Here is a 26,868-nt window from a genome sequence, read left to right on the forward strand (position 1 = left end):
ATCATGTTCACTCCGATAAACTCCACATTATCAAACTGTGCTTCGTAGAAGCTGCATACCTTGGAGAAATATTTAAGTTGGAAAGGGAGATAACAGATTGCTAGATGATTAACAACTTTTTTTAGCTTTTTAATAGGTGCATCTTACATCAGTAGGTGAAGGTGTGTCTAACTAAGCCAGTAGTTTACTAAGTATTTAATTTAAGACAGATGTCAGATGAATAGCAAAGAAAACTTTCCGGTCTATAACATCCTGTGTTACTTTTTATTACTTATTTTTATAATCAGGTTCTCTCCTGGTCATCTTCCAGTCTCTCATTTAAACCACTGCCTGGTTACTAAGGTAACTTGCACCCTCACAACCGAAATTCTAAACCGGGGAGCTGCTGAACAAATATATAAACATTTTAAAAGGAGAACAATTACAAATTGTAAACTGTAGGGATATCATTGTCTACTATACATCATACTAAAAGCTGAGCTACACCTTCAATCAGACACTATGGGGCACATTTGCTTGACTTATTTACTTGACACATTCACTAGCTTGAGTGAAGGATTCGAATGAAAAAAACTTCGAATTTCGAAGTATTTTTTTGGGTACTTCGACCATCGGATAGGCTACTACGACCTTCGACTTTGATTCAAAACAATTCGAACTAAAAATCGTTCGACTATTTGACCATTCGATAGTCAGAGTACTGTCTCTTTAAAAAATACTACATACTTCGGCAGTTTAAACCTGCGAGGTTCAATGTTAGCCTATGGGGACCTTCCCCAGCACCATTCTAAGTTTTTTATGATCGAATAAAAATCGGTCAATCGACGATTAAAATCCGTCGAATCGTTCAATTCGAAGGATTTTATAGTTTGATCGAAGTATTTGAGCTAAAATCCTTCTAATTCGATATTCAAATTCGAAGGATTTTACTTCGAGGGTCGAATTCAAGGGTTTATTAACCCTTGAAATTCGACCCTAGATAAATCTGCCCCTATATATACATTTATGAGGGGAATTTGCAAACAAGAACTTTTAGTAAATAACATCAAGTAGGCTTGTGGGGGTTTCCTTGCTTGGAAAATTTTATATATGAATGGTTATCACAAGTATCATCCATGAATAGAACATATAGACACAACTAAGATATTATTCATGCCCACTGGTCTCTATTAAAAATGTGTCATCATATATCTAGTTCTATGTCACTAATACATATTATTTTATTTCCCAAAATATACCCCAAGATTTTTAGCTAGCCCTGTTTTCAAAAAGAATTACAGTTTACATTTTAGGTTTTACAAGGCAATGACTAATTTTTTCCTAAAAATCGACAATATATTTTAGCTCTGAATAGTTACATAGTTAAATTGGGTTGAAAAAAGATCAAAGTCCATCAAGTTCAACCCCTCCAAATCAATCCCAGCATCCATACATACACACACACTCATACCATCCAGGGTTGCAGCGCGGGCGACCCTTGGCCATGCAGCCCTAGTGCCAGACCACTCCCTGACCGCGCGGTCCTAGTGCCCGCCGCCTGCAACCCTGGGGAGCTGTGCATCTTCAGTGCTCCGCAGCAAGCGGCTGGGCGGCATACCGCCCCTACGATTCTGCCGCCCTAGGGCCGAGCCTTTGTGACCTAGCCACAAATCCGGGCCTGACACCATCCCTCCATAATAAGATGATTGCCAAGGGTCTCAACAGGACACAATTAAAGCATATAGTCGTATGATATCAGGTGGAAGGTCTAGCGGATTCAGATCCAGGGAATTCAAAGTACAGCACATAGCTAATTTTACAGTGGTACCATCTAGTGTGAGTATTACTAGGGACAATCTCCTAGAACTGATATACTGGGATGGGATCGCCAGCTACCCAACAAAACCGATATATGACATTTAATAGCTGATATACCATTAAAACTGTACTTTCTACATTGGACCAACTTGCAGAACCAGATCAACTATAAATCAGGGGACCCTAGACATGTCTTAAATGTCATGCTAGCTAAATCAATGTTTTAAGCAGTAATCCCTTCTACTCTGAGTTTAGAAGCTTGATCACTACTGTTGTTTATTTTTATAGTGTCAGCAAGTTAATACTGTCAGTACTGCAAGCTGAAATTTTGGGGTATTTTTTGTACTTTTGTATCCTGCCAGGCATCCAGTTCTTAACTGTGGGTGTTTCACATTAATATAAGTAGACATTCAGCAATTTTTTTTCTTTACTGAAAATCAAACATGAGAATGCTCTATTTTACCATGGGAACTTGGGTAGGCATTGAGGAAGTTGCTCCAGGCTTTGTGTGGCAGCTGGCTTTTTCTGGTCCTTGTCTTTCAGGAGATAAGGTAGTTTCTCAAGGCTTACACAGGAACTGTGTTACACAAATGACCACAGAATATCAACATGGTTCGCTCAACCCCTTTGCAAACTAGGATTTGTGGGATGGCAGATGTTTCCAGCAAAAAGAGCATAAAGCCATACATAGTTCCTTTTAGATAAAAAAACGGTCAAAAATAGTGTTTGGAACAGGCACACATTGTGGATGTGGGATCAGCTGTCAGTCCCTCCATTTATACAGTAGATGGTATATATTATTTCAGGGAAATGTGTATGAAATTACATTTATACTACAATAAAATATCAATATCAATCCATTGGCTGGCACAATAGGTCTCCAGAAACTTTAGTTTCATTAATGGTTGACAAGAAAAATAGTTAAAGTGCCTTGCAAAAGTGTTCAAACTCCTGACCAATTTCCATACACAGCTGAATAATAAACCGTGCAATAAAATGTTGTTCCCTGTGATATTTGTATTTTGGCCTTCTGTTTCAAACCATTATCCTACTGAAAGCTAAACTTTCACCCAACCTTCTGTTTTTTATGACTAAAACAGAATCTCTTGCAGTATTTCCCTGTGTTGTGTACCATTAGCTCATCTTTATATTACACAAGATATCCAGACCCTACTAAATTAAAATAGCTTAAAGCATGATGCTACCACCACTATTCTTTAATATAGGAATGGTGTTTTTTGAGGAGTGGGCAGTAGCAGAAATGCAACTTTGAAGAACTTTGGACAAAAGACTCCACTGGGGCCTCATCAAACTATAAAACCTATTTTTTCATGTTGCAGCTGTATGGCTCTCATTCTTGTTGGCAGACTTCAGATTTGCTTTGACACAGGTCTTTTGAGTAATGGCTTCTTTTGCGTCAACGTGCTTTACAGGCCACTGTTATACAGAGCTCTTTATATATTTGATCAAGTCATTGTTGTTGTCACTGGATTTGTTGCAAATATCTTACATTTTCCTTTAGAATGCTAGGGAGAAGAATAAAATGATTATAAAACAGTCTGCATAGGACTGAGGTAGCTATGGAATTATTGAGTAGTGCTATGCATTGCTGCATGTATATTTTTTGTTGGGGTCTTTTAAGGCAGTAAAACGTGTGGTTACAGGTTAAATGGTATATACGTAGATTATATAATTAGGATACTTGCAACACAATGTTTCATTGCTCCTCTATGTGGGGAAACTACAAGGACCAAATATTATATTGCTTACTGCTCTACAGGAAACAAGGAAACCTATATATAGTCTGTTACAAGCAGCTAAACGAGTGTATGGGTCTATGTATGCTTTTATTAAATATCGGTTTTGCAGAGGAAACCTTTTAGATTAATTTTAGACTGTTTCTAATTTGTTCTATTTATTGTTTTATGAACAGTTACAGCGCCCGAAATTTAGCTGTGGGAACCTACAGGTGAAAATGGTTCTTCTACCATTTATAAAGAGTGTTTATAAAAATGCACAGGCAGGTAGCTGAGAGATTACAGGATTTTCATATGTGTGTGCTAATTATGGCTATATGGAAATAGCTTAATGTCAGTTAAGAATATGTACAATACTCTTATAAAATGATTTAATTGTGGATTGTAGTACTGGATCCCTTATGTGGAAACCCATTCAGAAATCTCCAAATTATGGGAATGCCATCACCCATTGAATCCATTTTAAGCAACTAATTATAATTTTTTTTCCCCCCTAAAACAACTAATAAAACAGTACCTTGTACTTGATCCCAACTAAGCTGCATGAATCCATATTGATGATGGTAAAACATTGGATTACTTAGGGGCAGATTTATCAAGGGTATTTTTAAATTCGAATTTCGAGTTTATTTAAGTGTAAAAGGTCGATCTTTTTCACTCGAATTTAAAATATTCACATTTTTTAATAATTTTCAATTGGTCCAGTTTTTATCAAATCTCGAGTCTATAGGAGTTGATGGGAGTTTTTACAAACTCCCATACCATACTTTATACAAAGCACCATCATATTATTTCTGAAAAGCGACAGTTTTCCTTGAAACTGTAAACATAGGATATATGAACTCATAGGAATGGACAGGTATGAACAGGGCTGGGAATTGTCATTTTTATGAAGAATAAGCCTTTTTTTGTTTGCTAATGTAGATTCAGCAAATAATAACAATACAAATGATAGGTATTACTGTTATGGACTGTGGCTTACAAATGTAGGCCATGGTTTGCTTTCCAGGGCCAGTATTAGGAAACATTGACATTATCCCCTGCCATGTGAAATAGTTACCTGACAGAACTAGTTCATTGTTTGTCATCAGTAGGAACTAACACTCCATGATGATCCATGATGGTTTTAGTACTATTATTCAGTATTGACAAATAAAAGCCTTTATTATTATGTCCCATAGACATAAATAGCTTCACTGCACACAGTCTTACTGAACTTACCCCCATTCCCTTTTAAGGGAGGGCAAGTTTCCCATCATTTAGCTGCTCAGTGGAGTATTTCTGTTAAAGCTTTAGAAAAATGTGAAAATGAATTTCCCATTTTTTTTTCTTTCTCTCTTTATTTTGGGGAAGGGTGTTGTTTATGTCTTAAAGACGAATATGGTATGCTGCATGTCTCGTCACTGAGAACAATTGCATGCTATGTTGGTTTGTGGCTATCACATAAACGCAAGCTGTTTTAAAAGCTGTAAGAAAAAATGAGGGTGTTAAGCAAAACTTCCTTTGCAGTTTCTCTCGTCCTAGAGTTTTCCTGTGCAGAACAGACAAAATTTGCTAATTATGAACATCGTTTCTGAGAATTGTGTAGGTTTTCTTGTATGCACAATAGTTTATTTATTTATTTATGTTAAAGCACTTCATTCTTGGCACCCTTACTTTGTCTATCATCATCTCTCCATCTCCTGCAGCACTAAATATGCCATGCAGGTTTAAATACAGGCTATAGACAGAACTGACATTTAAGGAGAAGGAAAGGCTGCCTAACTTTTGGCACCCCCAAGTGATTGTATTTGCTTACCTGACACCCCAGGTTGATGCTCCTTTAAGAAGAAAGTTGCACCGGCCCGCGCTACTTCCAGCGAGCACCACAGAGCGATTGGCTTCCGGCTTCTTCTTTCTTCGAGTGTGTATGCGCAGTAGAGCAAAAAGACAAACTTTAACTAAAAAGTCAGCTATTTTGTTCTACTGCGCATGTGTCTGCCCTGGGAAATTTGAAGAAAGAGGAAGAAGAAAGCCAATCTCTCAGTGGTGCTTGCTGGAAGAACCAGTTTTTTCCTGATAGGAGCACTGGTCCGGGGTGTTAGGTAAGTAAATATAATCACTTGGGGGTGCCTAACTTTTGGTACCCCAATTAAATATGCATTTCCTTCTCCTTTAAGGCCTCTTCCATGTATTCTACAGGTATGGGGCTTGTTATCCAGAATGATCGGAACCTGGGGTTTTCAGGGTAACAGATCATTCTGTAATTTTCATACCATAAGTCCACCAGAAAATCATGTAAACATTAAATAAACCTTCCAGTAAGGATTAATGATATCTTAGTTTGGATCAAGAACAAGGCACTGTTTTATTATTAAAGAGAAAAAAGAAACTCATTTTTAAAAATTTGGATTATTTGGATAAAATGGAGTTTATTCCGTAATTCGGAGCATTCTGGATACTGGTTTTGGATAACAGATCACATACATTTCATTTGGGAAGAGGGTGTGACTTTGCATTCCAAGTGTTTCAGTTCAGGCCAGTAACAAATTTTTTCGCTGTCTGCTGTAAGTCTCTTAACACTGATATCAGTGAGATATGCCACTGGTCCCTCATGGTGGGTCGTGCCGGTAGTGAGTGGGCCATGGCCCAAAGGCTGCTCTGTTCCATATGTATATGTTAAAGAATTTCTGCTAAGTAGCATTGACTCACTGCCACATTGTAAAGATGCTCATACAGGTCAACTTTATCTGACCTCAAGTTATCTGACCTCTAGACATCAGGCCCTCTAGTCATCTAGACAACCATAAGAATGGTATACACGCATTGTTAATTGCCACATACACACACTTTCCAGAAACAAGTATGTGTTGTCCACCCAATGTTCCATAGTAACTAATCTCACACTGACTGCTGGCTGTCCATGTGTACCATCAAGGATTTTTTACCTCAGCTGGGAGTTCCAGCCATCCTTATCTGCCATGTACACTCTGGCCTCCAAACTAACAGTGTCACCCAAACACTGGTTCTTTGCAGTTTACAAAGCCTTGTGACATAAATATGAATTATGCTCTGGGAATTCTCCTAGCTGCCTCTCCATCAGCCCACAGTGCATTAGCTAGTGAATAATCTGGTTAAACTGCTATTTTGGCAAATTTAAAGTAGAATAATTTACAGAAACTTTCTTAATATTCTTGTATATTTTTTATTACTATTTTATTATAACTATTAAGATAAAATGTCTATGTGCTCCCTGTTTTACTTGCAAAAATGGTTCTGGTCCAAGGGACTGCTGAAGGGGTCGAAGAAAAAAAACGCATTTCCTCTGCTGTAAATCAGGAAGATTGAATATTTTGGGAGAAGGTTTCCATCTACTCCAGACAGTGTACACACTGCAGACTTGAGGTGTGGTATTGTTCAGAATAATAATAAATGCACATACTCTAGCACTGCATTGAAAAAGCCTGACCCTTATAGACACTAGGGGCCTTATTTATCAAAGACTTAGTATTTAAATTAAATACCAAACTATAATCCACGATTGGACCTTATTTATTATTTAGGAATCACAATTTTATAGGATTGGGACAAACAAATAAATCGGGCAAAAATCCAAATTGTACAATTTTTTGGGACTTTTTTCCTGAATCACTTGATTTTTTCAGCCTTTTTCTCAAAACGCCCAAATTTTTCGGATTTTTGCCCAAAAAACCCAAAATAGTCAGATTTTCAGGCTAATTCCAGTGCAGACCACAGAAACAAATAGGACAGGGACAACTCCCATTGACATATACAACCTCTGCAGGTCTGAGATGCCGGATTTACGGATTCTGACTTTTTGCAGCATCTGGGTTTAAAAAAATCCTGAAAAATTCCAGTTTTCTTTCCTCAAAAAATTCGAATTTTATAGTAAAACAAATGGAATTTTTCAAGTTTTTGGCATTCAGACTTTTATAAATAACCCCTAGAAATGTAATAACAAAGAGACCTGGTTGAACTAAGCATTGGAAAAGCAGAAAGGTCTAATTATTATTCCTCCTCATAACAATTACTATTATGGTACATCTAATCCCTGCAAAGTCATTATTTTTTTTAAAGTAAATAGTAATAAGTACTTCAGGGTAAAATGTATGAAACAAACTATTTAAAATTATATAACTACACAGCTTGAGTTAAAATATATCACCCTGTTGAAATAGATGTGTATCCTCATCCATGGTCTATTTCAACTCAAACCTGAAGCAGGATAATAACCTAGGAAGAACTGAAACATTTTACTTCATAGCATGCATCCACTTTTTTAGTCAGTCATATTCAGTTGAAGTTTCCCTTTTTTCTTGTATTTTTAGGCCTTGCAGATTTCAGTATATGCTTCACTGTGAGGATGTGCAATATGTTGTCATTAAAAACATTTCTTTTAATAATAGCATGTTGGAGGTTACCCTTCCATGGCACATATTATTATGACTTGTAATACAGATATTTTAAGGTAAAAAACAAAACTGGTTGCAAATGAAAACAGCAAAGCAGATCTTTTCAGCACTGGAAACTTCAAACTGGTCTTGGGGTTTTCAGACTGTCTCACACATCCAACTCTATTTTAGCTTGAGCAGAAAAAGAAACATGTGGCGTGACACTGTTGTCTCTTTGACCATTTTCGGCTAATTGCTCAGCATACTCACCCTATTTATATCCTGTTCAAAATGTCTGGACTGTTTTATAATTTTATAATCCCACTCTTACTGTAAGTTGTATATATATATATATATATATATATATATATATATATACAGTATATATATATATATATATATATATATACACACACATATATATATATATATATATGTCTGTGTGCATGTGTATGTAACAATTCCCATAATAAGAAACTAGAGATACTGTAAAGCTGATCATATATTAAAATTAAGATAAGAATAGTAAGGGAACTGTGCAGTAAAATAATAGGCTTGCAATAGTTTAATTTGGAGTCCAATAATGGCATTTTGGACAGTTCAAATTTACAAGAACAGCTAAAAATATTAAAATTAACATGAAAAGTACAGTGTTCGTCTAGCAGTCCCACATCCTATAAAAAGCCACTAAATATAATTCCTGGTGTTTGCTTCCCTTTCTGTCACTTCTCCATAATTCTTGCATTTCAGTTAGGCAGCTCAGTGACTTCAGCTTCCTCTTTTCCTATATCCCTATATTTCATTATTTGCACTTGTTCCTCTTCGTCTGCTTGTACAATAGGCTAGTGATGTGGAAACCCAGTTACAATACAGTATGCAAACCGCAGCATTTCAATGTTTTCTTCTTTTTTATGGCTGGGGGGGGGTGAGGGAGGCAAGACTTGCTATGCACATCCATGCAAAGACCAATTGGTTTAGAATTAAAGTTATTTCTTTATTCAGAAGCATAACATGAAACCCCCACTCTGCCAGCAAAAGTCATTATTGCCCTGCCTTACACCATTCATAACTTGTATCCCCCCCAAACACACACACACACTTGTAGTGACAGCTCACTGCTAGGGCATCCAGGAAAAAAAACACATAAATAAACTTCTGGGGCATTATGCTGCATGTACTGTATATGTGTATATTTAATTTTTTTTAAAATGGCACAAATGCTACCAATAAAATTGCTCCAATTGCAACTTGCAATGTTACCTGGCCCTGGTATTAATGAATAGTATGTAAGTTGCACATCAAGACTTGCACATCAATACGGCCAGTAGCATGCTATTCCCTTGGCACACGCCAGTGGCATTGATAAATGCAACATACTAGGGGAACCTTGGCATTACTACAGTGCCAAATCTGGCAAGGGTTTCCATAGCAGCATCTGTAAGTGCAATTGCATGCAATTCACATGCAGGGCACATTTGTTAGGAACATGTTTTGGACCTTTGCAAATGTTGTAAATGCATGATATATTATGCTTCCAACTGGCTTTTCATCTATACTTGTGGTCATAAAAAGTATAAATATGCTTTCCATGTGCTTTGAGCACAATGAGTATCATAACTCACAAATTAGACTGGATACAAGCAACTGGATATAACCCCAAATCACCTGGTAGTGTCACGGTTGGCACCCTAAATTAAGAAATTCAGAACTGATGCACCTTGTTCTCGGCTCTTGCTTCCGCCTTTAACAGCCACCTTTCACCTGACGCAACTCAGACACAAACTCTTTTTTAAGAAATGCAAAAGTTGGATAGCTTTGGGAGGCCACATACTTGGATCTGCACCATTTTTGGTAAGATCTGTGATTGAAGACACCAACAAAGAAAATTTTTGATGAACTGACAATAATAATTAGCAAATCCTAAGAATCTTTGAATTGCACATAAAGAAAGAGGATGAGCCCAGTCCAGTACCAAGGGATGAGGTCAATTGGGCAGTCATAACACCTATGTGTGGGTAAAGTTTCTGCAGCTCTTTTAGAAAATACATCAGAAAAATCAGAGTAAGACGTGGGTAACCCCTCTAGAGACATAACTGCCACCAATTGAGGGACACTTATGCAAAAGCCCTTACACTTTTGACCCCATTGAAGAATTTCCCCAGTTCCTCAATCAATATGTGGGTTATGTACCTGTAACCAAGGTAAACCTCAAATGAGAGGAGAAGAAGAACCTTCGATAACAAAGAAAGATAACTCCTCAAAGTGCAGGTTGTTAATGCACATGGACAAGGCCACCATTTACCTGGTTACCAGACTTGACCCCAAAGGGCTTTTGTCAACGGCTAAGATTCTCATGGGAGGATTTAAAGGAGGAATATTAGACCTTACTGCGAAGGCAGCATCCACAAATTCCCCGCCGCCGCAGAATCCACAAAAGCAGAAACCTTAACTGATCCCATAGACCAGGTTAAATTAACAGGTACCATGATCCTAGAGGAAAATTGGGGAGAGGAAACTTTGCAACCCAAATGGAGCTCCCCTTCTCCATTTAGGCTATGAAGTTTCCCGACCTCTTAGGACACTGGTTAAGAAAATTACCCTTTTCCACACAGTAGTTACACAGACCCTGAGACCGCCTGCGGGCCTTTTCCTCAGGAGTTAGATGAGTTATACCCAACTGCATGGGCTCTTCCTGAGGTAGAGGCACAGAGGGGTTAGATGGTTTAGCATTAGTAAACCCAATAAGAAAAGAAGTACCCTTCTCACCCCTTCTCTCCCTCTGCCTTCTGTCTACTTGGATTGCTAGAGACATTAGATCATCCAAATTAGTAGCCAGAGGGTAGTTTACTAAACTGTCCTTGACTGTATCAGAGAGCCCTATCCGGAATTGGCTACAAAGAGCCATATCGTTCCAACCAGTTTCTACAGCCCACCGGCGGAACTCGATGCAATACACCTCTGCATCCGTTTCCCCTGACGTAATTTATGAACCGCGGTATTGGCTGATGATGCACGATCCGGGTCATCGTAAAGTATCACCATGGTGTTTCGAGGGAAAAACCGGCAGGATCAGAGGGGGATAATCTTAGGGCCCAAATTTGTGGGTCACCCTTTAATAGGGTCATTACAAACCTCACTTTTTCCTCCCCAGTAGTAAAGGAGGGAAAAAACTCAGGTATCGTTTGCATGCCTCCTGAAAGACAAAAAAAATGGTTCTATCCCCACTAAATTTTTCAGGGAAAGAAATTTTGTGTTCATGGGGTTTATGAACATTACCCATCACGGCATGAGAACTCACTTGGACGTAACAGGAGGTGAAACTACTGGACTTGGCGTCTGTTGCAGAGTGACCAGTCAGGTTATGAAAGCCTTGCATCAAATAGCCTTGTTTCCGCTCTTGATCCTCCATGCGCTGTAGCAGAGTAGTGAGGAGTGCTTTGGTAGTAGAAGGAGTAGCAGCAGCGTGACCTTCCATTTTTGGCCCGTTATAATGTCACGGTCGGCACCCTAAATTCAGAACCGATGCTAAGCACCCTGTTCTCGGCTCTTGCTTCCGCCTTTAACCTCGGGAGGAGCCCTCGGCTAATCAGATGCTGCCAGGTCTTATTAAGAGAGGTGCAAAGCGAAGGGTTCTGCACAAGCAAATGGGCACAACGGTAAAGCAGAAGTCTTTTGGGCAGAAGGTCGCAGTACAAGGAGTAGACAGAAAGCAAAGTCAGACCAGGCCGGATCGGGGCAGGCAGAGTAACAAGCGCAGTCAAACAGGCAAGGGTCAAACCAGGAGATCAAGACGGAATACGGAATAGAGGAGTCGGTTAACAGGCAGGGTTAGGATTTCAGAAGTCAGGATTGTCAGAAGTCACAACAGGTAGTCAAATCACAGAATAACAGAAGCTATAATAGCACAGACACACTAGGAACTCGCAAGGAGATTACCTATAACTGGCAAAGAACACAGTACTGAAGCTCCTTTAAATCCTGTTTGAATTTGGCACCACCCCATTAAATTCTGTTTGAATTTGGCGTGCGCCCATAGGAACTGGCACTGAAGCAGAAGAACGGTGCAGCGGGCGTCCCCGCCTGGAGTGCGGCAGGCGTCCCCGCTGACCCCCACGAGGGTAAGCTATTACAGGTAGATTGGATACAAGCACAGTATGCAAGGTAAAATACTCAAAACTAAAGAAGAAATATACAGCTTGTTAGCAAAAAAGGAGCAGGGTTTGGTCAGATCCTCCTTCCCTCTTGGGGTCATTAAAAAAATAAAATTGCCCAACCCTCATGTTCAGATCGAGCTTAAAGCTTCTGAGACCTGGTGTCCAGAGCTTGTTTGTCATTCAAAACATCCATCAGGCGTTAAATACAGGGCACTTATTTTCATTAGAGGTGCACTCTCCACCTTATTCTGGATATTTAACCCAGCTTTCCATAGCTGGCACATACGTGTTAACGTGACACATGATGCTTTATCATACAGCATCATGGGACATACTCTTTCTGGTTTAGGCAGCTTGGAAATGTTTTGAAGTACAAAATAAATCTGCATGGCTGGAATAGGGCTGTATTAGTAGATATTCTACAGTACTACTACAGACTTTACAAATTAGTCTGTAGTCAGGTCCCTGTCCTAATGGAGCTTACAAGTCCCTATATCATTCACACACACCATTGTCAATACAAGGGAGAAACATCATTCTTTTTTAGTCCGTTTTAAGAAAACAGAGCAGCTTATATTGTTCCCCTATCCCATGCTTCAACCAGAAATATACACTTCTTCTTTATGGTTCTTCTTCAGACAAAACCATTGTGAAAATAGGAATACTTTAGGACAGTGTGAGGAAGTGGAACTTTCATAAACAAGGACAGTGCTGGATTTTGCAAGAGCAGGGGGACAGTAACTGTTGGTTAACATGCCTGCTTTACATACAGTATACTGTGTTTAATTAAGTGCAAATTCATTGAACAGTTATGTCCCATATGGTCCCCCTTCAAGTCGCTGACTAACTCAGAGTTAGCTGAAAAGCAGGAAGTTGGATTCTGGCTATTATGTTAGACATCCAGTTACTCCAGCCTTTATACATTACATTTTTGCCTAACTTAGTATATTAGAAACATTTTTTATTTTGCACATCCTATTTATCCAGTTTTTATTTTTACACTGAACTGTTCCTTTAAGTAAATATTTTTTTCAGAAAAATACAATTCGCTCTTTAGTAAATTTGCCCCTATGCTGCAACACCAATGCAAACTGCTGTCTCAACTATTTTCTATGCAGCCATGAAATCCGCATAATATATTAATAATCAGCCTTGCAGCATATACTCATACTGTCATCTTCTAAAGTTTAGGCATCCCGTGTCAAATTACATGCTGTGTTGGGTTTTTTTCAATGAAAAAAAATTATTTATTTGCTAAATTTAACAGTCGAAAAAATAAAACTTTTAGTTTTATTTACTAAAATCCGATTTTATCTCATTATTTTAATAAAAAACCATGACCAAATTCCCATACCCGATTTGACCTTATTTATGAGTTAAAAAAGTTTAAAAAATTGGTTCAGGGAAAAACCTCAAAAATAATCCTGTTATTTTGGGCTAAACCCAGAGCAGACTACGATAACTTCCAATTAAAATAGGGACTAGTGATGTGCGGGCCGGCCGAAACCCGCGGGACCCACCGGTCGGTCGAGTTCGGGTCGACCTCGCAGCCTCTATTCAGGTGTCGGCCCGGGTCAAGCTCTTCCTCCTGCTCTCCCTGCCCAGCACCTTCAACTGCCAGCTTCCGACTTCCAGCTTTATAGGCAAGCATCTGCTTGCCCTGCCCCTTTTGTGACATCATCGGTGGGCAGGACTCTATAACGGGAAGCCAGAAGTCAGCCTCGACAGGCTGTGGGTGGAGGGAGGGTGGGTTAGGGTCGGAAAAAACCCGACCTGCACATCACTAATAGGGACCACTGCCATTGACTTATACACAAGCTCAGCAGATCTGAGATGGCAGATTTTCGGATTCAGGCTTTTTGCACCATCAAGCTTTATTAAATCTTTTAAAATCTTGAGTTTTGCCCCAATAAACCCGACCAGATAAATATGAGATTTAGTAAATAACCATCAAATGTAAAAATGAGCGCAAATAAATACTACTTCATGCAGTGGTTTCTGAATAAACAAGCTGCAGGCACCTGATCACTAACCAGTCACACTCCATGAGATTTCATATATAACTAGTATTATAAAGGTATAAGGACACACATGTATGCAGTTTCTAGTTCCAAACTTCTCTTTACAACCAAGATCTTCCCTTCAAAAGGCATAAACTTAATTAATAAACATTGAAAGCATCTATTTAAAAGTGTTCACAAATAAAGAGATGATCCAATCAAGTAATTAGTTATATGGATGAGGCAAAACTATACATCACAGAAAGAATACAGTTTAACTTTTACTTATAAATCTTGCAAGATAATTCGAAAAACTAGACATCTATGAAATATAATATATAGATTCAATAAGCCAAGTACAGAGACTACACATATAACATTGGATGCATTCATTCATGCATTTTTGGAATATGCAGCAACTTATAGTATTCCACTGGTTCCTGATATACATGGTTTGGAATTATGTAGATGCTTTTAGTTACAGAAGACATCACTCATTTCAAGGAAATCTTAGTTTATCACCTGGGTGGAGTTCTTTTGAACATTTGTCCCATGGGAGATAGCTTATCTTAACCCTGCCAAAGTTCCCTGCCCAGCTAGGATCATACAGGATAAATGCCTGGAATCATCACCGAACTCTATCAGCAAATGCAGGGCTCTTCTGTTCTTTGATGGCTAAGCAGCTTTACACAAGGATATATTTCCTTTCTTTTTTTCTTCTTCCTTTACGGTTTTGCCTTTATTTAGTTTTTTCTGCAGTAAATAGCTATGTATAGATGCATAAATTGTTCTATAATTGCTAATAAACATCCATAAAACAATATTACAAACAGTCATAAATATACATTTGTTAAGGCAAGCATTATGGTATTTCTCACTTGTATGCAAGTATGCAAGAAGGGAATGTGCACAAAATGAGCTTTGCACTCATAGTCTACTAAACCTATTACTATCCTTTTATAGTTAGAATTTACTAGACTTACTACAGATTAATCAAAACATGGGTTTAGAGCTTAGTCCCTAAAAAGTCACCCGCGTTCTATTCATTCCAATGGATTTTTAGAACTGTAGTTATCAAATCAAATTAAATTTTCACCCATTGATAACTACAATTCTAAAAATCCCATAGGAATGAATAGAACGTGGACGAGTTCTTTTATTTATTTTTCTTTTATTTCTTTTATTTATTAAGCTCTAAAATCCCATTTTGATAAAGAGTATACTGGGTGTTATGGAGTATATCTTTAGTACTGATCCTAAACAATGGGGAGCTCTGGTTTGGCATTTTTAGAACTTTAATATGTGTCTTTAGTAGAGGTATGGTCCCTTATCCAAAAGCAGGTTATCAAGAAAGCTCCGAATTACGGGAAGGCCATCTCTTGTAGAGCCCATTTTAAGCAAATGATTCCAACATTTAAAAATTATTTTAGCACTTGCCTGCCTCCACATGAAATATAGGCTGTATATTCCTATTGCCTTAGGCAGCTGTTGCCCTGTCATAACTTCATATTATATTGCTAAACTAGAACATGGTCTGAAGGAATATTGGGGCTTAAAAGTGCAGATTTTATATGCTGGTCAATATGATTTCAGTATTTATTCCTGATTGAAATAAAGGAAATGAGGGGCCATTCACTTATTGCAGGTGCAAAATGCAAAGTGTAATTTGGGATGCAATCACAATGTTTATTACCCACAATACAGCGTTTTTCCCATAATTCCAGCATAACTGTTTTTGCTGGGGGTGGACATTGCGCCTGAAGCAGTTGCAGCTGATGTATTAAAATAAGTGCATTTGTACGTGCATTTGGATACAAACTGGATACAGTTGAGCAGCTCAGCTGAGAAGTCCAGATTGTGTTACTTCTGGTATTTAAAATATTGTGTGTCCCCAATTCCTTAGATACAAGCTTCCTGTGTAAATGGTTCAATGTTGGTGGTAGTTCCCTGTGTTAGTTGATGCAATTGTGCTAAATTAGTAAAAGGGGGCACAATATAAGCAATGACACTGAGACTGACTATATGGAAGTGCAAGGAGTGACTTTAAATGCAAGTACTTTTAATGAACAGCAAGAATTTGAATAATGACTGCATCAAAAGTTGCATGACCAAAACGGTGTATTTTAGCATTAATGACCCCTATGAAGTACAGCGCTACTTTATTTTTTTTGAAAGAAAAAGAGAGAAAAAGGAAAATGTGTAAGTTAGACATTGCTTTTTAGCTGCCATTTAACAGGAAAATGTTTGTGTCTAATAAGAAATTATTTTTCATTTTAAAGCAAACCTATTCAGCTTGTTACTGTAAATTAAACCTTGAACCATATCTATATTTTGACATAATGCCATGTTAAACGAAACAGCCTTCTATGCCTCACACCTCACATTATAAAGGGCAATTGAATATGAAAAAAACTCCGTCACCACTTCAATGAAACTGTGACATTAGTCTGTTCAACCCAGCATCCTGTTTGCCTTCTGTATTGCAGCTGTACATGAGGCTGAGCGCTTTAGGGATTTACACGCAATCATTCTCAAATCTTTTTCCCGTAAGTATGTTCTCAGTAAACCTTGGCATGGTTGACATTTATAAGCATGCTGCATTTTGTGTCTGTGTTGTGGAATTGAGTTTTGCATGACATTTTTTTTAATTACTTGTGTTAATTCAGCATAACCTTAATACATTTTATTTTGTGCAAGAAGCATGTTTATTGCAGTGGTTTACAACTGAACTGTGTACATTGCACATTTATGAAGTTTCAGGTACATACACTTAGGGGCACATTTACTAATGGTTGAATATCGAGGGTTAATTAACCCTCGATATTCGACCATTGGAGTTAAATCCTTTGACTTCGAATATCAAAGTCGAAGGATTTAGCGCTATTCGTTCAAATTATTAAATCCTTTGAATCTAAAGATTCAAAGGATTTTAATCCATCCATCGAACGATTTTCCTTCGATCAGAAAGCCTATGGGGATCTTCCCCATAAAGAGACAGTACTTTGACTATCGAATGGTCGAATAGTTGAATGATTTTTAGTTCGAATCGTTTGATTCAAAGTTGAAGTCATAGTCGAAGGTCGAAGTAGCCAATTTGATGGTCGAAGTAGCCAAAAAAATACATTGAAATTCTAAGTATTTTTTATTCTATTCCTTCACTCAAGCTCAGTAAATGTGCCCCTTACAAAAGGAGATATATTAGAAAGAAGGGAGAGTCATTTACAGATGAATGTATTCTCTCAGAATAGACATATACATTTTGACCTCTAAGGAAGATATGCAAGGGTGGACCTTGACCCAATCTTTGCCTTGTGATTCTCATAAACATTTTCACAATATGTTGACGAACCACACCAATCTTCACATCTGGCGTACTTGGAGCTGTGCTGTGGAAGTGACAACATCATAAAGAGTTACAAAAGGTTTGGGTGGGTTCAGGTTGAAATTTGCCGAACCATTGTAGGCTAGGGTTGGGCGGGGGTCAGACTGGGGAAATACACTCCTCTACTGCTCCCGAAGATTCCCTGTCTTGGAACCAGAGACGTTCACACAAATAGTGTACAAAGTGAGTAGACAAGGGTATGGTTTAGGCGTGGGTCCTAGAATTCAAATATTTTGTTGGTTAGGGTCAGGTGCGGGTTAAGGTTTTGCAGGTTAGGATTGGGTGCAGGTTGAGTTTTTTCTGACCCGTATATCACTATTAAGCATGTTTTGGTTAGTAATTGCAGGCCCTATCCTTCACTGTGTTTCAAAATAAAATGGAAGAGATTTGTAAAATTGTTTGTTAGGCACCATTCCATGGGTTAACCTGCAGAACTTAAAGCTCCTCATGTGAAAGGGTTATATGTGTTTCATTCCATGCATCAAATCTTTGACCCATGAAATAAAACAGATGATTCCTGCACTCTACCATACAGTAAGTTGTCCTAATTAAATGTTTACCCATTAGAGGATGTGCAGGACCAGGAGCAAAGTGCAAACAATTGCCACAATCTGCCATGATTTTTTGTACTTTGACTTTTACACATGGGTGAATCACCTCAAGACTCTGCATTCCATGACGGAGCACAGAGACATGTTTAGGGATTGCTTACTGCCTGCTTATGCCCTATGGCAGGTGCTAAGGACAGGGCTGCCCTGTGTTCACCAACAATAAGCACTAAGGGGAGCTTTTTTTGTGCACTTCTGTCCATGATCTCTGTACATCCTTTAATTTGTGTTGTAGTTGTGTTAAGATAAACAAAAATCTCATGTCTACATTTTCTCTTTCAGCTGGCAATATCAAAGTAGAGAATCACAGTGATGAAGAGAACGGACGTGCCTGTGAAATGAATGGGGAGGAATGTGCAGAGGATTTACGAATGCTTGATTCAGCTGGGGAGAAAATGAACGGATCACTGAACGGACAAGGCACCAAGGCCTTGACAGGAGTTGGAGGTATTCGACTTCCTAACGGAAAACTAAAATGTGATATCTGTGGGATAATATGCATCGGCCCCAATGTGCTCATGGTACACAAAAGAAGCCACACTGGTAAGGCCTGGCATAGTTCTTTATTTAAAGGCCGAACAAAGCGTCATAGCATGCTAAAAGTACAGTGATCATGTGGCTTATAAAAGGCAATTGGCCACTGTAAATTTTTTTATGTCTCTTAAAGCAGCAGTGCCACTAATGCGACACCATTTGGGTTGCCCTTTCACACATAACACAAATAACCACTTTAAAACCTATTTATAACCTAACCTATTTATAAAGCATCATTGTTAGCAACATGGCTGATGTTTGCATATTTCAACTTCAGCAGAAATGATTCATTCCAGTAATATAATCCAAATTTTACTTTTTTAAATCACTCTATTTCTAAAGAACTTTAACTAAAATAAGCATTGCAAAAATAGTTTTTCTGCTTAGACTTGAAATCCTATTTGTTCAGTTGGAGGATGAAAAAAATCTAGAGAAAAAAAATGTCATTGGTATTGCTATTTTGCACTAATTTGGTCTAAGCAATTACATGTCCATTGGAATAGTGGGAATTCCATGACATTTTATGAATCGTTTTCATTACTACTTCATTACAACCATTTTTTTCCTACTATTTTACTCGAACTTTATACATAGGCAAAAAACAGCAACCAAAACTGTCAAGGCAGTACTACTAGATTCTTTATAAATAGGTCCCTTCATTTCTCATATATATAAAATTCATTTACAGATTTTGAGTTTATTCCCTGACCCAATTTATTCTAGTTATTTCATTAATAAATAAGGCAAAATAGGGCAGTTTTATCAAGCTTTTTTAAATGTTAATTATGGATGGATTTTAGTAAATAATCCCCACAGTCTACTCAAAATGATTTTAAACATTAAGGGGCCCATTCACTAAGTTCGAGTGAAGGAATAGAGGAAAAATAGTTTGATTTTCGAATGTTTTTTTTGGCTACTTCGACCATTGAATTGGCTACTTTGACCTTCGACTACGAACTTCGACTTTGAATCGAACGATTCGAACTACAAAACGTTCGACTATTTGACCATTCGATAGTCGAAGTACTGTCTCTTTAAGAAAAAACTTCGACCCCCTAGTTCGCCACCTAAAAGCTACCGAAGTCAATGTTAGCCTATGGGGAAGGTCCCCATAGGTTTTCCAAGTTTTTTCTGATCGAAGGATAATCCTTCGATCGATGGATTAGAATCCTTCGAATCATTCGATTCAAAGGATTTAATCGTTTGATCGAACGAATTGCGCAAAATCCTTCGACTTCGATATTCGAAGGATTTTAATTCGCCAATCGAATATTGAGGGTTAATTAACCTTCCATATTCGACCCTTAATACATCTGCCCCTAAATAAACCCAATAGGATTATTTTACCTCTAATAATTATATCTTAGTTTGGATCAAGTACAAGGTACTGCTTTACTATTACAGAAAAAAAGAAAATCAATGTTAAAAATCTGTGATGAAATCAATGTGATGAAAATGGAGTCTATGTGAGACTGACTGCCCATAATTTTGAGCTTTTTGGATAACAGGTTTCCAGATAACAGATTCCATACCTGTATAACCTGGTGTAACCAGGAGCAAAGGTATACTTATCACTGTCCCTCAAATATGTATAACTGATTTTGATCTTTGGTCTTTTATTAGGTATTTTTAAATGGGATCTTTGATATAGTAGCTTTGAGAGTTTATTGGATATGCAAGCAGCTCCAGTGAGATGTTGCATTGCATGCTTCCCCCCTGCAAAGATTTATAATTCTCCACACACTGTGAACTAGTTTAATTTTCTCTTTGAATTATGATCCCCTTTATTCTATTACATAACGCAATTTGTTCCTATGACTTCATACAGTAGGATTGTATGTCACCTTTCAGATAAGGTAGTTAACATTAGACCAAAATATAAAACTGTTGGGGGAAAATCATAGAACTCTCAAACAAAGTAATGAATACTGGCACATTTAAAGTAACCGAGTTTTACGATTTCCTCCATTGCTACAAAAGTTTCCCAACAATCAGAAATGTATACTTCTATTGTCTGAGCCAAGACATTAGTAAATATACCATTATTCTATTTCGTTCAATTTTTGAAACTTCAAATCTTTGCTTCCTTGTTGTAATTGGCTGATTATGTCATCTTAGATCACACATTACTGGCACTGCTGCTTAGGACCAGATTATTATACTCTCTATGGGGCCTAATTAAACTCCCAGCACTAAGTGTGACTTAACAAATTTTAACCATAATTTACAATTCAGTTCTCGAATTTATTTTCTTACGTGGCCAAATAATTTGTATTCAAAATTGGAAAAGGGGTGCAAAATGCAGCCACAAACATAATGTTCATATCATTCCATTATCATTATGTTAATTGTGTCTGATTTGCATGTATACAGTTGGGTTTATTCAAGCTGATGTTCAAGAGACAGGAACAGAACAATGAAATAGTGTTATGTGTGCTGCTGAAAAACTATACCAAAGCCTCCTGAAACTGTTAAACACGTACATGTAGCTTGTTTTTTTCCACCGACTTTTTCTCATTGTACTTTTCAACTGGTAAAATTTAAAGGACTATTAGGAAATATCTAAACAGCATAAAGATCAGAAAGTAATATCTGTCCCTTGAATTTGTACTGATACTGGCTTAAGAGTAATGGCTTCAGATTAAAGATCCTCTAGTAAGAAAATGTATCAAACTTATAATCAATTTAGAATATAGAAATATTTTGAAAAAACAAAAGCTCTGTATATATTGTACAGTAGCTCATTTACAACTGATCTATATATAAAATCTCTCAGTACATTCCTTAATAACAAAAATAAATTAAATATTTATTCAGATATACAAATAAGGTGGCAGGACCTGAAATTCTTGTATTCTTGTCCCTTTTTATTTTTTAATATATTGGGGTTGCCAATACAGACTGGTATAAAAAAAAATACAGTATTGTGAAACAAGCACATAATACACAGTGAGTGCAGTTACCCCAGATATATTAAACTCAGTGAGGGGCTGAGGAAGGGTTAATGCGGGCAAGTTTCATAGTGCCCCCAGTAACATTAAAACAATGCCAGTTTTACATATTATTATTTGACCAGAAAACCAAGTAAACTTAAATGCATATATAAATTATAAATCATCCACATCAGTCCCTGCCCTTGTGGAGTTTATGACCAATCAAATTGACACACACTATGCTCAGTTTTATCAGGAGCCAATTAACCTGCCTGTTTGTTTTTGAAGTGTGGGAGAAACCCAGAAGTAAACCACTCAGACACAGAGAGAATGCCTGTGGTTGATATATTAATAAGAGTGGAAGAAGAAATAAACCACAATAAGCAAATGCCTTCGGCATGCTCTCTCACCCCCCCCCCACGTACATGAGTGTACCTGCTGTTGCCTGGCATGGGGCAGAAAGGGCAGGAAGCGAGTCTGGGCCGTGGGCCGGCGGCCCAGTCAGACTTTGTTTGTGTCCTTGGACATTTTCAATAAAAAGTGGCCACTTCCAGTAATTTCACCTTTATCACCAATAAATACATACAGGGTCGGACTGAGGGGCCTAGGGTCCACTGGGGCTGCTGTCTCAGGGCCCCCCCCAACCCTGCCACAAATTCCCCTCCAGACCCCAGCTGCAGCCACCTTTGGCATGCCCGCCCTCCCCGCAGAGCGCACGTACCTAGTTTTGAATCGACCGGGGCCGGAGACAGAGATCAGGGCAGCAAGGGCAGGGAGCGGGTCTGGGCCAGAGGTGAATACATACATATGACCTTTATATACCCGATGTATTTAACTTTCACGAACTTGAACTAACTTATCAATAATTTTTCTCAAAAAAATCAGAGCAACAAAATGGCGCATCAATTCTTATCATACCATCAATTCAAAACCAAGCATCAATTCTTATCATACAACTGATTTAATGTCCCTGTGAAAACTCGAATCAAACGAAAACCCTGACCTTTTTAGATTATCCAGTGCAGATTACAATGTCAAGAAACAACTTCAGGGACATCTGCCACTGACTTCTTCTTGACCTTAACAGGTTTGACTGTTTTTTCGGATTTTTAGCAGGTTTGGCGTATGGTAAATCTCAAAATAATATAAATAAATGGGCCCCTAAGAATGTTTATGCATAATTTTGTGCAAGTTCTCCTTAAAGGAGAATTCAACCCTAAAGTTAAAAAACCCCTATCATTGGCCCCGCTCCCTCCTCCCCCTAGCTCAAGTGTTACCCCGGACAAATGCCCCAAAGTCTTTACTTACCCCTCCATGCAGATTCTGTCCAGCGGAGTTCACGGCGCCATCTTCTTCTCATTAATCTTCAGAATGTATGTGCCGTATCGGCACACGCGCAGTTGGAGCAATTTTCTGTTTTGCAACAACTGCACATGCGCCGAAACTCACAAAAATTGCAGAAGCGCCGGTCTCATTCCAAAGATAACCGAAGCAGCTAAAGATGATGTCTGTGAACTCCGCTTTACCGAATCTGCACGGAGGGGTAAGTAAAGACTTAGGGGCATTTGCCCGAGGTAACACTTAGGCTGGGGGGAGGGGGTCTATGTAGGGTAGGGGTTTTTTAACTTTAGGGTTTAGTTCTCCTTTAAAGCACTACATTGGGTTTAACATTGTGTCTTTGTATAGTAACAAACTTGAAGGGAGTGACTCCTGCTGCATTGTTTTAGGAACGCTTTATAAGGAGAAGAAGCACACCAGCATGCCTTTAATTCATTTATTGTGGCAGAATCTCACCAGAAACTTTTGGAGGACAGTCCCAGTGGCGGAACCAGTGGCGTAACTACCGGGGGAGCAGGGGGTGCAATTGGGCCAGGGCCCGCACCCCCGCAGGGCCCCCCCGGCAGTCACGCGCCCCACGCACCCACTGCAGCGCCACACGGAAGAGGCGGGGCCTGGCCGCACGGCCCGAACCAGGGCCCACCCCCACCTAGTTCCGTCTCTGGGCGGAACTACCAGTGGAGCAGGGGGTGCGAGCGGGCCAGGGCCCTAACCTCCTCAGGGCCCCCCGGCAGTCCGTTCGCCGCTGAAAATGCGGCCGGAGGGAGGCGGGCCCAGCTGCGCGTCATGAACCAGGGCCCGCCCCCCTCTAGGATCGCTACAGGACAGTCCCTTCCTTAGGTGCAGATGTTTTAGGAGTCAGACCTAGAGAACAGAAAGGGAAATAAATAAACATTGCAATTGCAGTTACAATCAACTTTAAAAGCAATGAAAACATTTGATGAAGGTATATACTGGAAAGCTGCTTAGAACTGCATTTCTTTCATTTTGCAAAAATAGATTTTGGGTGGAGGACCTCAATAAACAAATTCATCAAAATCTGAGTTTGTGGAAAAAAATGCTGACAAAACTTGTGCTGGAAAAATCTGGAAAGAGTCAGAAGAAGAAGGCAAATAATCAAAAAAATATAAAAAAATAAATAATGAAGACCAATTGAAAAGTTACTTAGACTTGGTCATTCTATAACACGCTAAAAGTTCATTTAAAGGTGAACCACCCCTTTAATTGATTTCCCACTTTTGCTACTGAAATCCCTTCTAATCTTGCTTACACAGCTGCTAAAATTCTACAAAGAATCTGAATGGGTTTGAAAGAGTAACTGCAGGGAAAATAATAAGACTACTACTAGTACTACATTCTACTATATGTTCCACTTTTTGTGGATAGTAAAACAACAGGTTTAGTTTAGCTATCCAGAGCAGGGGTATGTTTTTCTTTTCAATTCTGCACCTTTTACGATATATACATATGATAATAAGTAAAGCCTTTAACTTGGTTATATCAAGAATTTACTGGAAATCCCCCTGTTTTCTACCACTGATGAAATCTTGCATGTTGCTTGGTATGGTGGTAAACCATTAACAAATAGGGCTTCTAAAACTGGGGCTTCAGGTCTAGAGCTTCCTGTTGACCTTATTGGTTTATAATACTCGTTCCAGCCTCCTAAAATATCATGTCTTCTTCATAATTATTTTTGTTCATGACCTTGGCTCATTTCCTCCAGTACAATTTGCCTGAACTAAAAGATCTTAATATACATGACCTGGGGTTTGTTTATCTCTTAAATTCTGAAATGTTATATTATAACAAACACAATGCAGATACCAAGGGCAGTACATATTTTATTCTTAATTTCCAATTATATCTATATATATATATATATATATATATCTATATATATATATATATATATATATATATATATATATATATATATTAATGGGGAAGCTGGTTGAACTGTTGATCTGCTCCTATAAGTATTAAATGATAACAAATAAAATTGTTGATTTAAAAATATTCTATTATGGTGTAGCTGGGGTTTTGTAACTGTCCATACATTTCATACACTTACATACATATGTTATTTTGTTGTGTACCAATTTTTTTGTATTATAATTTGTGTTACAATTTGAAAGGAAATTTGATTTAATAGTGATTTATATAATCTACATTAAATAACCATAATTTGTAGAATTGAAAATAAAATCAACATAGTTTCAAATGTATTTACAATTAAAAAACTTTAAAGTCTTGATTTCAAGAGTAATATGAAACCCCTTAATAACAGCTGGTGCAACCCACTGCCTTCAAGGGTCACAAAATGATGTAAGTGGAGTCTACCTGTGTGAACATACTTTTATAGTTTGAACATCCCCTGGAGCACTTCTAAATCATGATTAGAAATTGGTGAGACTATGCACAGTCAAACGTCTGTCTAGAGATGTCTGTCAAAGTGACCCGCAAAGGTGGACATAGGTCAGAGTATACACCAAGAGGCCATTGGTAACTGAACAAACTGAAAATATGTATAGATGATTCCTGATAAATCATCCATGGGCCAATTATCTGGAATCTATAGAAAAGTGGTGAAAATAAATCAATTTCTAAAAAAAATTAGTTTAGAGTTTGCAAAAGGCACATGGGAGACATGAATAACAAAAAATGCTCTGTGCTCCAACGAAACAAAATGGATCTATTAAGGGTTCATTTAAGAACACTGCAGCGTTCTCCCCCAAAATTCTAGTTTATACGTTAGAGACACATTAATGTAGCATGTATGGAGCATGCATAGATGCAAGTGCCTTTGTGAATAGTATCAATGTGTTCTAAATTTTGTGTCCATATTAGTGCTGTGATTATGTTCATAAAAAAAGCTTGTACTGCTATATAGAGCCTCCTGTAGTCTGCCAGTCCACATAGGGACCACCACATAGCAAATCACAGCCCTTAATTTGGCACCCCAGGAACTTTTTGAATGCCTGAATGCCTGTGTAGCTCCCCAACTCTTTTTATTTTTTAACGTGGCTCATGGGTAAAAAAGGTTGTGGACCGCAGCCCTAGAAAAATTAATGAGCCAAAAAATGAAATGAACCAAATAAAGAACAATTCTAAAGGAAAAACTGTTTTTGTCAGCATGAGAACTGAGACCTTTCAGCTAAGCCCTAAACACATAGCCAAAGCTACACTAGTATGCAATGCAATTATACAGTAAAAATTAAAATCCATCCAATCCAGTTAAATTCCAGGTTGAAACACAACAAAATGTGGAAAACTACATAGGGGTGCAAGGTAGAGAACATGTAATTTGGGGTGGAAATAAACTCAATGTATAAAGTGTATTCAGTGCAGTGCAGTGCAGCGCAGTGAGGAGTACTCTGATTTGTATGTGGGAGAAACCAAACAACAGTTACACCAGTGTTTGGCGCAGCACAGAAGAGCCAGCTCCTCTGGTCAGGACTCAGCAGTGTACCTACATCTAAAAGAAAAAGGGCACACTTTGAAGACTGCCAAGTCCAGATTCGAGCCCGGGAGAGTGACTGTTTCAAAAGAGGTGTTAAAGAAGCCATATATCGAAAAAGAGCAAATTGACGGCACTCTGGTTAAAAATGTATTGCAGCAAACTGTGGATAGGTATAAAGAAGCCATATATATATATAAAAACTTTAAAGCTAAGTTTGAATAGAGGCTAGGGGTGTGACATCTATTGTCTGCAACATACAATGCTGTTCTGGCACCTCTCCCTGGAAGGTTTAGTAACATCTCAAAGCTCCAATCTTGCTAATACAATCAACACCTAACTTCATGACATACCTGCTTATTATGATAAAGAGATTATGCTGATTGGAGCAACATTCCAGAGGATATATTGCCGAAGAAAGATCCTATTTACAAGTTATTCTGAATTGAGAAAGCCAGTTGGATGACTGGTGAAACATTGTCAAGTAAAGCAAGTCCAGTTGATTTTACTTATTTCT

At 38.2% G+C, this 26,868-nt stretch overlaps 1 protein-coding gene across 7 annotated transcripts in view; it reads left to right on the forward strand.

Moving 5' to 3' along the window:
- The window catches only part of ikzf1.L (IKAROS family zinc finger 1 L homeolog), a 56,563-nt gene that overhangs the window by 20,904 nt on the left and 8,791 nt on the right, over positions 1-26,868 (forward strand). For 3 of the 7 annotated variants that reach the window (XM_041566116.1, XM_041566113.1, XM_041566114.1), the window contains exons 4-5: positions 16,586-16,645; positions 18,372-18,632. In XM_041566116.1, coding sequence (XP_041422050.1) covers positions 16,586-16,645; positions 18,372-18,632 — 321 coding nt within the window. The remainder of the gene's footprint in view (positions 1-16,585; positions 16,646-18,371; positions 18,633-26,868) is intronic. The other 4 variants (XM_041566117.1, XM_018267558.2, XM_041566115.1 and 1 more) reach the window with 3 other exon arrangements.

The sequence above is a fragment of the Xenopus laevis genome, chromosome 6L, assembly GCF_017654675.1.
Source record: "Xenopus laevis strain J_2021 chromosome 6L, Xenopus_laevis_v10.1, whole genome shotgun sequence".
Lineage (NCBI taxonomy): Eukaryota > Metazoa > Chordata > Amphibia > Anura > Pipidae > Xenopus > Xenopus laevis.